General features: G+C 37.0%; 1 protein-coding gene across 2 annotated transcripts; it reads left to right on the top strand.

Moving 5' to 3' along the window:
- The first annotated feature begins 11,595 nt into the window (after positions 1-11,595).
- Positions 11,596-13,871, top strand: LOC111518738. 2 transcript variants are annotated; one of them, XM_023176349.2, is made up of 3 exons: positions 11,596-12,314; positions 13,193-13,383; positions 13,471-13,871. In XM_023176349.2, the coding sequence occupies exons 1-2, from the start codon at positions 11,710-11,712 to the stop codon at positions 13,371-13,373; spliced, it is 786 nt and encodes a 261-aa protein (XP_023032117.2). In that variant the 5' UTR covers positions 11,596-11,709; the 3' UTR covers positions 13,374-13,383; positions 13,471-13,871. The 2 variants fall into 2 exon arrangements, with proteins under 2 accessions (XP_023032117.2, XP_046865588.1); XM_047009632.1 differs by lacking the exon at positions 13,471-13,871 and having other exon boundaries at positions 13,193-13,396.
- The last annotated feature ends 207 nt before the right edge of the window (positions 13,872-14,078 follow it).

A 14,078-nucleotide genomic window follows, 5' to 3' on the forward strand; every position in this document is an offset into this window, starting at 1 on the left:
CAATCAATTACGATTCGTTTTATTTCCCGCTATTTCCGCCAATTCTATCTCAACTTCCGTTTCTGCTTCTTTGGTATTGGCAAAAAAGAAACCGCAAGTGCAAGCTGCTGCCGTTAAATGTTTACTTCCGTTTAGCGGTTGCTTTTGTCGACTATTTCTGTGTGTCTGTCTATGTGTGTGTGTGTTTGACCGTGTTTAATTTTGTTGCCTACTTTCAAGCGCTCTCACTTGCATTCGCGTCGACGGTTGGAAACTAACTGAAATGTTGAAATTTTCGAAATTTCAATCCTTATCAGGTTGAGACCACGAACATGTATCTAACAGATACTTCAAACATGTATCTTGCAGATACATCGAACTCATACAGAATGCTTCGAACTCAGTTGGATCTACTCAAAAGAGTTGCCGCGAATTGCAGTAAAAGATGTATAAACTTAGAGGACTCATTGGGAGTATAGAAATTCAGATAGTTTACCTAATTTTGGATTCTAGGATTGCTCAGATTAATAAGGATGTTGGAATGTTGATGTTGCAGGAACTGTTTACTGTATGTTGCCGGTTGGATGTCGAACAGGTTCGAAACGGAGTGACTCGAGTCTAAAGCCGGCGACCTTGAGATGTATGTATGTAGATTTGTGTACTCGTGTGTGTGTGTGTGAATGAGTTATGTGCCTGTGTGTGTGTATGAGAGTGTTTGACGGTGTGAGAGCGTTTAATTTGAATTGTCTATTTCCGGTTGATGGTGTTGTTGTAACTGTAAATAAAAGCAATTATGTATGTGAATAAAATGCAAAAAAGAATGGAAATTCCTCTATCTCTCTCACTAGTTCTTTCTCTCTTATTCGCGAGATCGATCTCTCATGCTGTTAATGTCAAAGCCAGTTTGCTTTGTTGCAGCCTCTGGCAAAGGTTGAGGGGCGTTTGTTGGGGGCTATATCCCGCCCAGTTACAGTAAGATTCGATGTATTTTTGCGATTGTCTCTATATCTATATCTATGGGGTGTATGTCTGTATGTGTGTGTGTGTGTTTGTGTTAATGACAAAGCATAGAACGCTGAGGGCCCCCTGGCCAAACGAAATGAAACTTTGTGCGGCATCACAGCTACAGCTCCCCAAAAGCAAAGAGACAGACAGAAAGAGAGAGAGAGAGAGAGATAGAGAGAACCAGAGACTTTGAAGCAGTAGAAAGATGAACGGGGCAACAGCGGAACAGCAATGCCTTAGGATCCAAAAGGCGACTGCGACTGAGACTGAGACTGCGACGACGACGACGACGACGGCTACGAAACGAAGGCAGCTGAAATATTTTGCTGCCCTTGGGGCATGCAAAGAAAAACTTGTGATAAATATGCCTCAGGCTAAGTTTCAAAACATATATAGAGTAAGGGGGGGTGGGGTGAGACAGAAAGGGAGAGATAGAACAGGGATGGAAATAATGGTAAAGAGTAAAGAAATGCTAGTACAACTACAGTAAGGATTGCATTTAGACAGCTGTAATTAAAATGAGTGAGAAGTTTTAACACCCCTACCACCACCACCCTTGGGACACTCCACTCTTCGCCTTCCTCCTCCCCCTCCTCCCCACCCTATCATCATTCACGCATTTATGTCGCATTCGCATCATTTTTCATTGGCAATTGTTTCGCTTCGCCTTGGGCCATATTAATTTTCGTACATACTTCATATTATTTTGCTATTTGCATACAAGTTGCCTTACCCCTCCCCCTGGGCATTGTGATAGTAGCAACTATGTGCCCACATATATGAATATATAGGGTATATATGTACATATATGGGATCGTGATTCTCTTACTCTATCGCCAGTGACATTTCAATTTTTCATATTCTACGACGAGTTGTTGGAAATTGTTGCAATTTTATCGCTCATTTCACTCATTGTGAATGGCAATACGAATGTGGGTGAGGGGTAGGTGATAAGGGGGGATGGGTGAAGGGAGGGGAGGGGGGTTAGGTAAAGGACTTTTATTGTTTCGAATGAATGAATCGTCGGTTGTGGGGGTATGAGGGAGCCTTTTATTTTGATGTCGCTTTGGGTTTTTGCCATTTTAAATATTTTTTTAATCACAAGCTCACGCACACACACACACACACTCACACACTCATGCCAGCCACCCACTCCAACATACATACGCACACATATACAGTCACGGCTCACTCATACATACATATGGCAATATTTCAAGCCAATTTGCTGCAGTTAGCCGCCAGCGGACTGGCAACAAAATAATTCGACAAAATGTGTGCGGCGCGCTTTATGCTTTATGTTTGGTTAGCTTCAGGGCAGCAAAAGAGCGGTGGGGGGGAGGGTACAGAGTGGGGGAGCCAATGGGATGAGGTGGGTGGTTGGATTGTTTTGGGTTGCAAGGTGGTCAAAAGATATGTAGCTGAAGTCAACCTTGTCAGCTTTTTGGGGCCACGCAGTTGCTTCATCTGGCAATTTCTTGTAATAAGATTTGTAATTGCTTTGCTCCCCCCTCTCCCGCTTTTGGCTCACCCAATGTCAGGGCTCACTTCCACGCCCATTTATTGCATATTTATTCACGTAAATATGTAGTTTTTCATGGTTTGTGCATTTGCATGTTAATCAATATGGATTCGTGTATTTGTGGGCAAACAAACACAAAATGCCAATCCATATGCTCAGAACTTCCGCAATATACACACATATATATATATATATATATTGTATTTTTTTGTTGTTCCGTTCAGCCATCATCATTATTATTATTATTATTTACCACCACACACACATACAAACAGATGAGTGTGTGTGAGTGTATATTTTAAATATTTTTTATTATTAACAACGCAGAGAGTGAAAAAAAAGAAGGCTCATAAAATTCACAATGCTTGCCTTTAGGCCTTTTACTTAATGATGCCATTTTTGCGCCGCCAACTGAAATTCGCGTTAAATTTTTTAACACACGACTGAACTGCAGCAACAAATACAACACACCCATACATATGCATACACATACACATACATGCATATATGTATGTAGGTCTACAACACATATTTATGACCATATCGACTCATTTCACTTACATTTGTTTGTTAATGATGCTGATGTGCCACATATGCATTGTTATCATAAACAAAATGTTCAAGATCATTCTGTGTTCATCCAATAACTTGTGGTTGTTAAGTATTTGTTTACGCTGATTTTGTGGATAAGATACTCATTCCCCATGACTAAAGAAGTTAACACTTTTAATGTGCCTAGAGGGATATCTGGAGACATTTTGTTAGTTTCCTGAAGCAACTTTAAAAGAGGTATACCCCCTTGAGCCTGATTTAACGACTATATGCTCGAGATGAAACTAGACTACTAAAATTGAACATATGTATGTATGTATGTGTTTTGCTTACTTGCAGTGTATAGCGTGACATTCAAATTCCAAAGTTTGATTAGTGTGAATTATTGTTACAAAGTTATAGCTGCCTAACCAATTTTACCTAAAATTGGCATTGTGAAAAATGGGTAAATACTGAATAGTTGCTTGTTTCAATTGTTTTTTATACCCTTATGTACCAGAAAACTCAAAATGCTGGACTTGATGCTCAGAGGGTCCAGCACGTTGTCCCTCGCAAGTAAAGTAAAAATTTACACAACGATCGTGGTACCAACATTCACATATGCCCTTCCCATTTGGGGCTCTGCAGCTACATCTACTGTCAAAAAGGACCAAACCATGCAGAACAAAGCGCTTTGTCGCATTACAGGAGCAGAATGGTAAAACGTGCGAAATTCAGTTCTCCACGACGACATGGGCCACGACCACGTTAGGTGAAACCTTGTAGAGAGAACTATAAAATTATCCAGATATAACGCAGAAAGGAAGACTTTTTCGACCCCATAAAATACATATTCTTGATCACCATTGGAAGTCGATATCGCCATAACCGTCTATTCAAAATATTCATCTATTCAATATATCTATTCAATAAGACGACGAGTGTTAAAAGTTTACAATTCAACAGAAACTCTTGAGTTTAGTATCTATACTCCGGAATACTTATTTTACAATAATATTTTAGCTACTATTACTGTGACTATTTCATAATTGTTTCTAACAATGTTGTTTGAGCAATGCATTCAAATTCATACATTTTAACAAAACAATTTTTCGTTAACCACAATCCCAACCCCATATCCCAGATGGAACTACCTCTCAGTATTGCTTCATCGGGGGGGGAAAAGCCAGGTGGCTTTCTGGAGTCGAAAATGAGAAAAACAGAATTGTAGATTTAGTACATACATAGGAGTACTGAATTGATTCAAGTGTTGTAATGCTTTTTCCGTGCCATATTACACTGCTCTCAAGTCTGCCAATTTACCACACATTACTTTCAAATATTTTGAGACAGAACAAATTTTTAAAAATTTTGTTTTGGGTAAATCAATTCAAAGTGACAAATTGCACAAACGCTTTTAATTCTGATTTAAAAGCACTGTTTAAAAGCACTTAATAGACCAGTAGGTCTAGCTAGAATCACTTATTTCAAACACTTAACAACAGATGTACTCGGAGAAAAAACTCGTTCGCTGGGTTTTCAAAACTTACTGCGAAATTTAAAAAAAAATTTTCAATTATTAAACTCATAAGACATGTATAAATACGTTAGCAGATTTTATTACTCATCTGTACAACTTAGAGTTTATATATAATAGTTGACTCAGTGGCGCCGACTATTGCTGTTATATTTTATGTATGTATCTCCAAATTTAAATAATCTGTCCTTGGACAATGGACAGATTGTAAATAAAAAGAAAAATTAAAAAAAAAAAACTCATAACTGATAGTGGCAATAAATTTTAATCTAAATTGTTTCTATCATATTGTAGGATATAACTATGACACACTAGGAAAATAGATAGATCCATTACATATAACTATGTTGAATCTTATTAAAAAAGAACGAAATTGAAGTTAAATTTTAAGGCTCAAACGCCTTTTAATGTAAGACATTGAAGCTTGAAAGCCATTCAGTTAAGCTTCAACAGAAAATGCTCTGGAGTCGGTTTGCATTCAACATTTTTTATATGTCAGCAAGTTGAGATATTGGAGTTTATTTCATATGATATAGTAACAGATTGACTGTCATTCCATACACTTGGAGAAACGACTATGGAGTTAAAGAATAACTAGAGAAAGCTTATTAATTTACTAAAAAAAGTAGAATTTGTTTTGATTTTCATATTTAAGTAATAATCCTTGATAGCGTTAATAGTCCAATCTAAATATACATGATTCTTCTCATAATTACTTATTTTTCATTTGAACATTAAAGAGCTTTCGAAAATGAAATACTCTTTTCAAAATGTTCCTATTAATATAGATTTTTAATCGTTTTTGCCTTAAGTATACAACTTTCTAGAGAATTTTTAGCGCAGTGTGTCATAATTATAATTTTCGTTCATGATTGAGCAACTTTCTGTGGCTATGATAAAACCAACCGAGAGGCAATTCAACTGCAATTGCGGACATCCTTCTGTCGTTAACAATGCGTGACATTTATCATTAACTGAACTGCATACATACATATACATAAATGTATATATACTGCCTGACATATGAGACTAACTTTTCAAAAAAAGAAGAAAAAAAAATAACCATACGGGACTGTACATAACAATAAGTGTATGTGTGTGTGTGTGCATTGTGTCTGTGTGTGTGCATAATTTTTAATGATTTACAAACTAGCCCCTAGCTTGAAAACTGACAGTTGATATCATCCAAAGACAGGCGGAATGAGGGAAATATAATGCAAAAAAGCAAAAATCGCCGCCAGTTATGAATGAGAGACGAAACGATGAAGAAGAGAGACCAGTTCTTCTGTTCTTCATTTCCAGGTTTTCGGGGTGCAAAAGAAATGCAAAGGAAGGAGAACGGAAAAGGATTGCTCGAACATGCAACTTAGGAATGGCGGGAAGTAAGGTAGGCTTATGTATGGATGTATGTAGTAGCAGCAGTAGAAGAACTGCACAGAAGAAACGGCGACAACAAAAACAAAAAGAGAAAAAAAAAAAAGTGGAAGTTAAAAATAAGTTAACTTAAATTTTGCTGCAGGCCGTCTCTGTTGCATTTTGCATATAATGAGGGTGCCCACATGGCGGAGATGGCTTGCTGCTGCTGGTTCCCCTTGTCACCTGGCCGCAATTTTGGAGACAATTACAAAGGACAAAACGTCAACTGTGATTGTGGCCATAAACATACACACACACACACAGTCACTCAAACACAGACAAACACACACATTATACCAGTTGGTAGTCATAATTATAGGATGGTCAAAGCAATTTTTGTTATTTTTAAATTATGTTTTATACACTGCAATTTGTTGGCAGCTGTAGCAACAATTGACCCACTGCATCTCCATTGGTCCCGCCACCAAATGTCAACCAAACAAAACACTTGTCCAAACAGACCACCAGCCCACCCACCCATCATCCACCCCCCGCGCCACATTCTCATGTGTGTATGTGCAACAAGTTAGTAAGTGAATAACAAAACAAGAACAAAACAAAAAATATCTATGTTATTCACCTGCTTCCCTTCCGCTTTGGTGGACACACTAAAAGAGACTAAAAAGGGGGTCTAAACATTAGCGGGGGAGTTCACTGTTGCGACTTGGTCCAAACATGTTGCTGGCAAACATGTTGCAAGCGTTATCAGCTGGAACGTAAACACAACCACCAACCGTGGTTCCACTTTTGAGCCGAGCAAAGCAAAACCAAAATATGTGATTCTCAACAAAGACAAAGAAGATAATTAGCGACCAACAAAATATTCAACGATTGTAATCCAAACCTTTGATTATATTCAAAAAATTCGAAGTACGGTCACATTTTCGTCTAGTGTTGATTAATGGCATTCCACTAAGGTTGCTAGTAAATATTCGCTTAAGTACTAGAGGAGTAATTTTTGTTAGCATAGACATATATTCTGTAAAAAAAACAAGTAAATATAATAAAGGTAGGTTTTCTAAAAGAACTATTTTTCCAGTGTTGAGAAACAAGATACAGGTTTTTCGCTATTTAACTAACTTTACCTTAACTTGACCTACAAAACTCTTATGTAGGTGTGAACAAGTATTACGGTATATTATGGCAGATAAATTTTCAAAAATAAAATTATCCCAAAAACAAATATCGTTCCAGTGTTGGCAAAGATATTTAGTTTAGACAGCTTTCTCTTATCTGCAACATCAGATGCTTAACTCTCTCCGATTATAAAGCCATCGTAACGTCTAACTTTACTTTGTTGCAGATTTCTGATTTTAGAAGCAGTGTGCAAGCCCCTAGTAAGCAAAGACGACAGCAAACTAAGTATCCATATCCGCAACTCAGAGCTAAAACTCGTCAGACAACCGAACGGGAACTCTCCGCACCCGACATGGCACCCCGCCGCAACATTCACCTTCTCCTGCCTGCGTTTGGCCAGGGGGCATTCGCTTGTAATTATAATATTTCAACCCAAATGTGACCTGAGGCCATGCGCCAATGATGGATTTCAACTCTCTGCTCTGGCTCAGCCTCGGTCGCTGCCTCAGCATATATAATATTGCCGAGGTGTGCCGCTGTTCCGAATTTGTTGTCGATGTTGCTGCTGCTGCTGCTGCCGCTGTCGATGTTGTTGTTGTTGTTTCTGTTGTTGTTAGCTGTGCAATTTGTGGCCTGCGGGTCCAGCGGATTGGCCTGGAGCCATACATGTGAATAAAATTACATTCACTATTTTATATAGACGATATATGTATACATATTTGAATTGTTATGTATGTATGTACGTATGTTTGTATGTGGGGAATGTATATAAGTATCTGGGATAGAGAGAAAATCGTATGTAGGTAGAAATAATTGAATTGGTACCATCAGCTAAATCACTGTGAACCGACAGAGTCAGGGCAATAACAAGATTAGATCATAGTTCGGACCAAAGTAGTCGTCGTCGTAGTTGTAGAAGGAAAGAAGCAGAAGTAGAAGTAGAAATATGGCCGCTGGCCATCTCACAATGGAAAAGGGTAAAACATAAACGAAGCACTGCCACTGACAATCCACAATCCACTAACTAAAGTCTCTCACCTCCCCCGTCAACCCATTCATTCCTCTCTCTCTCTCTTATGTATGTCTCACACTCAGCATTTGTATTTATGCCAGCTGAACATTAATCAAGCCAAACAACCAAATAACTTATGGCCATGGCTAATAGAGACATTGCCAGTTGGTTAGTTGGGAAGGCTGGGATGATGGCTTTGCTAACCAAAACATAAACTGAAACTGAAACTTTTCTCTATCTCTCTCCAGTTGGTTGTTGGTGTTGGTCGAAGTGTGAGTGTGAGTGTGAGTGTGTGTGTGTGTGTGTCTAGGTATACAAATAATAGCTGGACTATCATTTTAAGCAATTGACAGAGATTGCCCCACTCGGTTATAACTTAAACTAATGGTTGTGTTATAATTTTTGGCAAAATTATTCGTATCCTTTGCTCCAACAGTCATCGAGGAAGACAAATATATGGCACAAATGCATGTACAGCATCTACATATTTGGTAATTCAATGGATTTTCCCAACCATAAGTTATATGTATGTATATGAGATTTTTCTTATCATAACATCGGTTTTTTTGTTCTGGTCTATACGAAAAATTTCTTTAGTCGAAACTATGTCAGAACTCTTGAGCAACTCAAAAGGAAGAAATAGAAATATTCTTTCCCACAGTTTTTCCTCGACTTAATATACCTAATTAGTTATGTCGACTTAAGAACCTTTATAAACGAATCTAAAGGAAGATCCTTATTATATTTTTAAATATTTTTTTTATATCCGTCAGCTATTTATTCCTTTATACAAGTTGATCAGTTGTAGCAGTTTTGTAGTCTTAGACTTGGTATAACTTTAAATAAGTCGTATCTTAACTCTTTACCAATATTAACATAAGATATGAAAAACAAATTTACTTCCTGACTGTTGCAAATTCTTATATTTTATAATAAATTATCGGCCGTTAAGTGGAGCGGTGTCAAGCCCGTTGGGCCGCAGCACAAATTTTCAAACGCGTTTTTCTCAGCGCTGCGGAAATGTATTTAAATTAAGAAAATATTTTCATTTTTGGATTCAGACTTCATTTGCGAACGGGGGACGAAATTATTTGCGACGAAATTGGGATGCCATTGGAAAATTCCCCCCGCCCCCCTTCTCCTTTTCCCGGATCGCCGAAAAAAAATTTTAAGAATAAATAGAAACTACTGTGGAAAATTTCATTCCTTGATCTATTATACTTTTCTCAAAAAAAAATTCTTACTAAAAAGCGCCTTTTCGGCCCAACAAGACAGACAAATAAATGATAATGTTGAAGGCCGAAGAAAATGTGTTTACACTAAGTCGCTTTGCCAATCTTTATTTGCACCATTTAGTTGTAATTGCCAACTAGTTTCAACGTTCAAAACATGGTATCGTCATCACAAAATCTGCTAATAATAAAAAATGGGGATCCTTTGGAAACCTTTACACACAACATTATCATTTCTGTGCTGTGTATAATTAAAACTCTTAAATATTCGGAAGATTTATTGACCTCGAGCTAGCTAAACCCAGTTTTAATTTATATATAATATTTCTTTATAATATTTTGTCATGAAGTTAATAGGAATAAGTTTAGTTTCTGTTCATGTCCGATACTCAAGTAAATTGAAGTGAAATTGCACCTTATTTTGTTAAGGTTTTTCAAAAGTAATATCCAATATCTTTTATTGAAATACATGAATGGTCTGATAAGACCTAACAGTTTTCACTGACAAAATTGAATAACTACTTTTCTGTATTTCCATATTAAGTAAATGAAATATTCCTCAGTATCGATATAAGGATTGTCATTATCTTGCCGAAATATCAATACTTACCGTTTCCGATTCATCTCGTTGCAGTACTTGGGCAATGGGTAATTGAAAATCATTGGATTCTGTGACCGGCTTTTGCAATTTAATTCACTTATGCATGTGCATACATACATATGTTTATATGTCTGTTTGTTTGTACGTAATCTTGTAATTAAATTGACATTAATTAAACTTACGCCACCTGATGTTGCTGCTGCCTGCTGCTGCTGCTGCCTGGCTATGGGTGTTGCTGCTGCTGTTGCCGTAGTTGCTGCTGCTGCTGCTCTCAAGTGCTGCTCATTAAGCAATTAAGGGATAATTATCAACGGAGTTGCCTTTTTGCAATTTTCATGCGCAAAGTGTTAAAATCACTTAATAGGCAGCTCATATTGGTCCATGCCCATGGTATTCTTGTTGCTGTTGTTGTTGTTGTTGTTTTTGTTGGCAGCCGCCGACATTTTCACCTGAGTTCCTACATGTGTACGTATGTGTGTGAGTCAGTGTGTGTGTGTGTGTGTTTGTGTACGCACGCGGCTGTTTGTTTAAGTGTAGCGTTAAACGGGCAACTGACAAGCAGGCAAAACCACGAACAGGCACACCTGTATGCTCGTTTTGCATGTGAGTATGTGTGTATGAGTGTGTGTGTGTGTGTGTAATGTTATGCCAACAACAACAGCAACAACAACTAGACATTGCCCATGAGTGATTCGCTGAAGCATAAGCCTCACATAAATGCAGTTAAAAGCGAACTTCCTTACAGACACACTGACACTTTGGCAGACAACTAACCAAACAGCAGCCAAAGGACCGCCAACAGCTACCAACAGCCAACGCCAGTCAGTCAGTCAGTCATTGAGTCAGTAAAGCAATTTACAGACATATGTATGTTGCACACACACACACACACACACACTCACACCCAATTTCAACACAACGCTACTCCCTCCAGAAAAGGTCGACTAGAAGGATTGAGGCAATGACACTGAGACTGAGCTTGAAATTCACACGAAAAAAAGATTGTACAACTCTATTTTTATTTTAGACACCATCCAAGCAACTAATTTAATAATTCGGAAAATCACCAAGTTGGAAGCAGTAATCAATTTCCGAGCGACACATCCTGAAAAAATGAAAGCGAGTATTTTATAGGAAAGCAACTATCACAGAATATGTAAAAAACGGAAATTGAGACATCCAATAGACTAGAAATTGACATATCTAGGCAATGGAAAAGTTTTACTTGTAAAAAACTTGAAAGCAATTATTTCTCAACATAGAAAAGAAGCAATTTAAAAGGATTTGAAAGCAATTTGTGTAAAAAATCGTAATGAATCGTTTCAGTAAATAGAGAGACACTACACTACGAAGATAGGTGATTAACCTACGAGATAAAACTCTTTCAGTAGATATTAAAGCCACTTTAAGAATTTTTATATCTTCTTCTATCTATATCTATATCTTTTACTAGATAAAAAACGACTTATCCAGAAAATCAAAAAGCGATATTTCCATTAGCATTATGAACAGTTTTCCTATATTGTAAAAAATCTGCGATGCCAAAAGATAAGAGGGCGACACTTTAACAAGATAATATTGGGACACTTTTAGTAGCGTCACTTCACAAAAGATACTATTCCAGGAGATTTTCTTTGAAAACATAACTTTAGTTGTAGCAACCTTTGATGTTTAATATCTAGAAACTAATTAAATAGAATTCTCTAGTTATTATTGTAGGTTTATACTACACAATTTCAACATTTGATTATATGGAGAACCCAATTGGTCCAGAATATTTGGAACTGGGAAATTATAATGGATTTGCTTACCAGATTACTTGTACTGTTTCAGATAATTTTATCAATGGATTTTTTAACTGAGGGAAACTGTCCAAAAAGCTGTCCCAATATTGATGCATTATCTGATACTGAGCGATCCAACTCCATGATCAATTATATCGATCTCAATTTAGCCGAAAATAAAAAACTTCGTGATCTAATCGTTTTCGGGCACAATGGTCTCCGAAATCGTTTGGCCGAACGGTTGAATGTCTGCGACATGATAACCATGTTTTGGGATACCAAATTGTCTGACATGGCTCGTTGTCAACACATTAATTGCACCACCCACCAACAGGACATGCAATTCAATCAACGATTAGGAAAACCTACACTTTTGAAATTTGGCAATTTGACTGCCAAAGATTTGGCCTGGAGTATGTTTATGTGGCCAAACTTTCAAATGGAGAATTTCATACAAAGGGCTATATTCCATTGGTACAGAGATCACATGTGGCTTAAGCGACCCCAGAAAGTTTACCTTGTCCACCGATGGTATTATGAGCTACACTTTGAGAGAACTAATCGATTTGCCCAAATAATAAATCCCCCAACAAATGCTTTGGGTTGTTCCCTTGCAAAGTAAGTTAGTAATCGAATAGGTAAAGAAATTGTATAGGAAAATTAAGCAGCTTAAATAGGCATTCGAAAATATTAAGATTAGGTTCTATAATGACATTTGGTTAATCTTTCTATTTTAATATCATAAGAGTTAGAAATAAGCAAATTTTAAACAATTGTTTTCCGTTTAAGAAAGGAAAGGACATAATAGGAATGCCTTAAAAATTAAAAGTTTTTTGATTAACTAGTTCGAATGTTGAAAACTCTTGATGAATATGAATAGGAATTTCGAAAATGCATGAACCATGGCAACTAAAAACAAAAAATTTTGTTCAAAATGACAAGTGCATACAACAAATTTAATCTAATTTTGTAAAAGTTACAATATGGAGTTAGTAGTTTATGCCAAAGAGAGATAAAGATTATTTAACCAAAGATGTTTTGTTGATACAACAGTAATAGTTATATTATTGGTTATTCTATACTATATTGACTTAAGATAACTTATTTCAAGAAGATCAAAAATTAATTAAATCTTAAGTTAAAGCTGGCGGAAGATAAAATTGGGTAGATCATTTCATGTATCCTGGTTAGATACATTTCCACGCGGTCAAAATCTAAACACAGAGATACAATTTTGAATTCCCATTCCCATTCAGAGATAGCTAAAAGATTTCTCTAAATATTTGTTCTATATATTCCCATATTTAATTCAAATACACCTTAATTTTTAATCCTCTAAGTTATAGATTAAGAATGTTAAGAATTTATACAAAAGATGAGTGACCCATATCATAAAAGTGTTATCTATATTTGTATGTTTAAAAATTCAATACATATATTGAAAATTATGATGGAAACAATCTTTCTATAATGACATTTTTTATTTATCCAACTAGATTATCATCCGGCTTAAGTCTACTGTGCTACTATATGTCCCTTTTGCCACCAGTGAACGCTACGATATATTTGCGTAAGCGACCCTCTGAGTACCAATGTCCTTTCAATTATCCCATTCACGATGAATTGTTTTCCCATTTGTGCAAGTACGCAGAATATCGTCCTGAAGTCGTCACATAATATATATTAAGTATGTTAATGGATTTCGATGAAAGAGAGTGTCCTAAGTAAATGTTTAAGTAGATGCAAAGTTAATCATCGGCCCTCCCCACCACAGCCCACCAAATGCCCAATCTGTGCACCACCTGGCATGTGAATGTGACCCTTATCATCTCCATGGGTCTTGGTCGCTCTGTACCAACATCCCAAAGCGAACACTTTCGCCTCAAACCAAATGCAAAAAGGCCACATAAATTCCTGTTTTTGGTTTTGTTTAAGTTTTTGGTTTTTGGATGGTCCGGCTGGGTCTCCTCTCCTCTTGTCTTGTCTTTTGTGTGTAGTTGGTATTAACCATGGCGTGAGTTGGAGATGGAAAAGAGATGGTCATAAACGGATTGCCCCGAGGGGGTTTTTTGTGAAACTTGCCTTGTTGTTGTTGTTGTTGTTGTTGTTGTTGCACACTTTTCAAAAATGCCTGTCAATGCGTGACATTTCATATTTAAGTTTATAATCTGCATGCATTACTTTTTGGGTATCGCACAATAGCGAGAGGGGAGGGGAGAGAACACGAGAGAGAGAGAGAGAGAGAGAGAGCGCGAGACACAGAGACACACAGAGTTGGAAAAGATAAAAAGAGAGGAGAGAGGAGGGGTATAGTCATGTAGAAAATTTAATGGCATACAAAATTAACTGGAGGCTAATTTTCAATAAAACTGACAGATATGT

The sequence above is a fragment of the Drosophila willistoni genome (genome assembly GCF_018902025.1).
Source record: "Drosophila willistoni isolate 14030-0811.24 chromosome 2L unlocalized genomic scaffold, UCI_dwil_1.1 Seg168, whole genome shotgun sequence".
Lineage (NCBI taxonomy): Eukaryota > Metazoa > Arthropoda > Insecta > Diptera > Drosophilidae > Drosophila > Drosophila willistoni.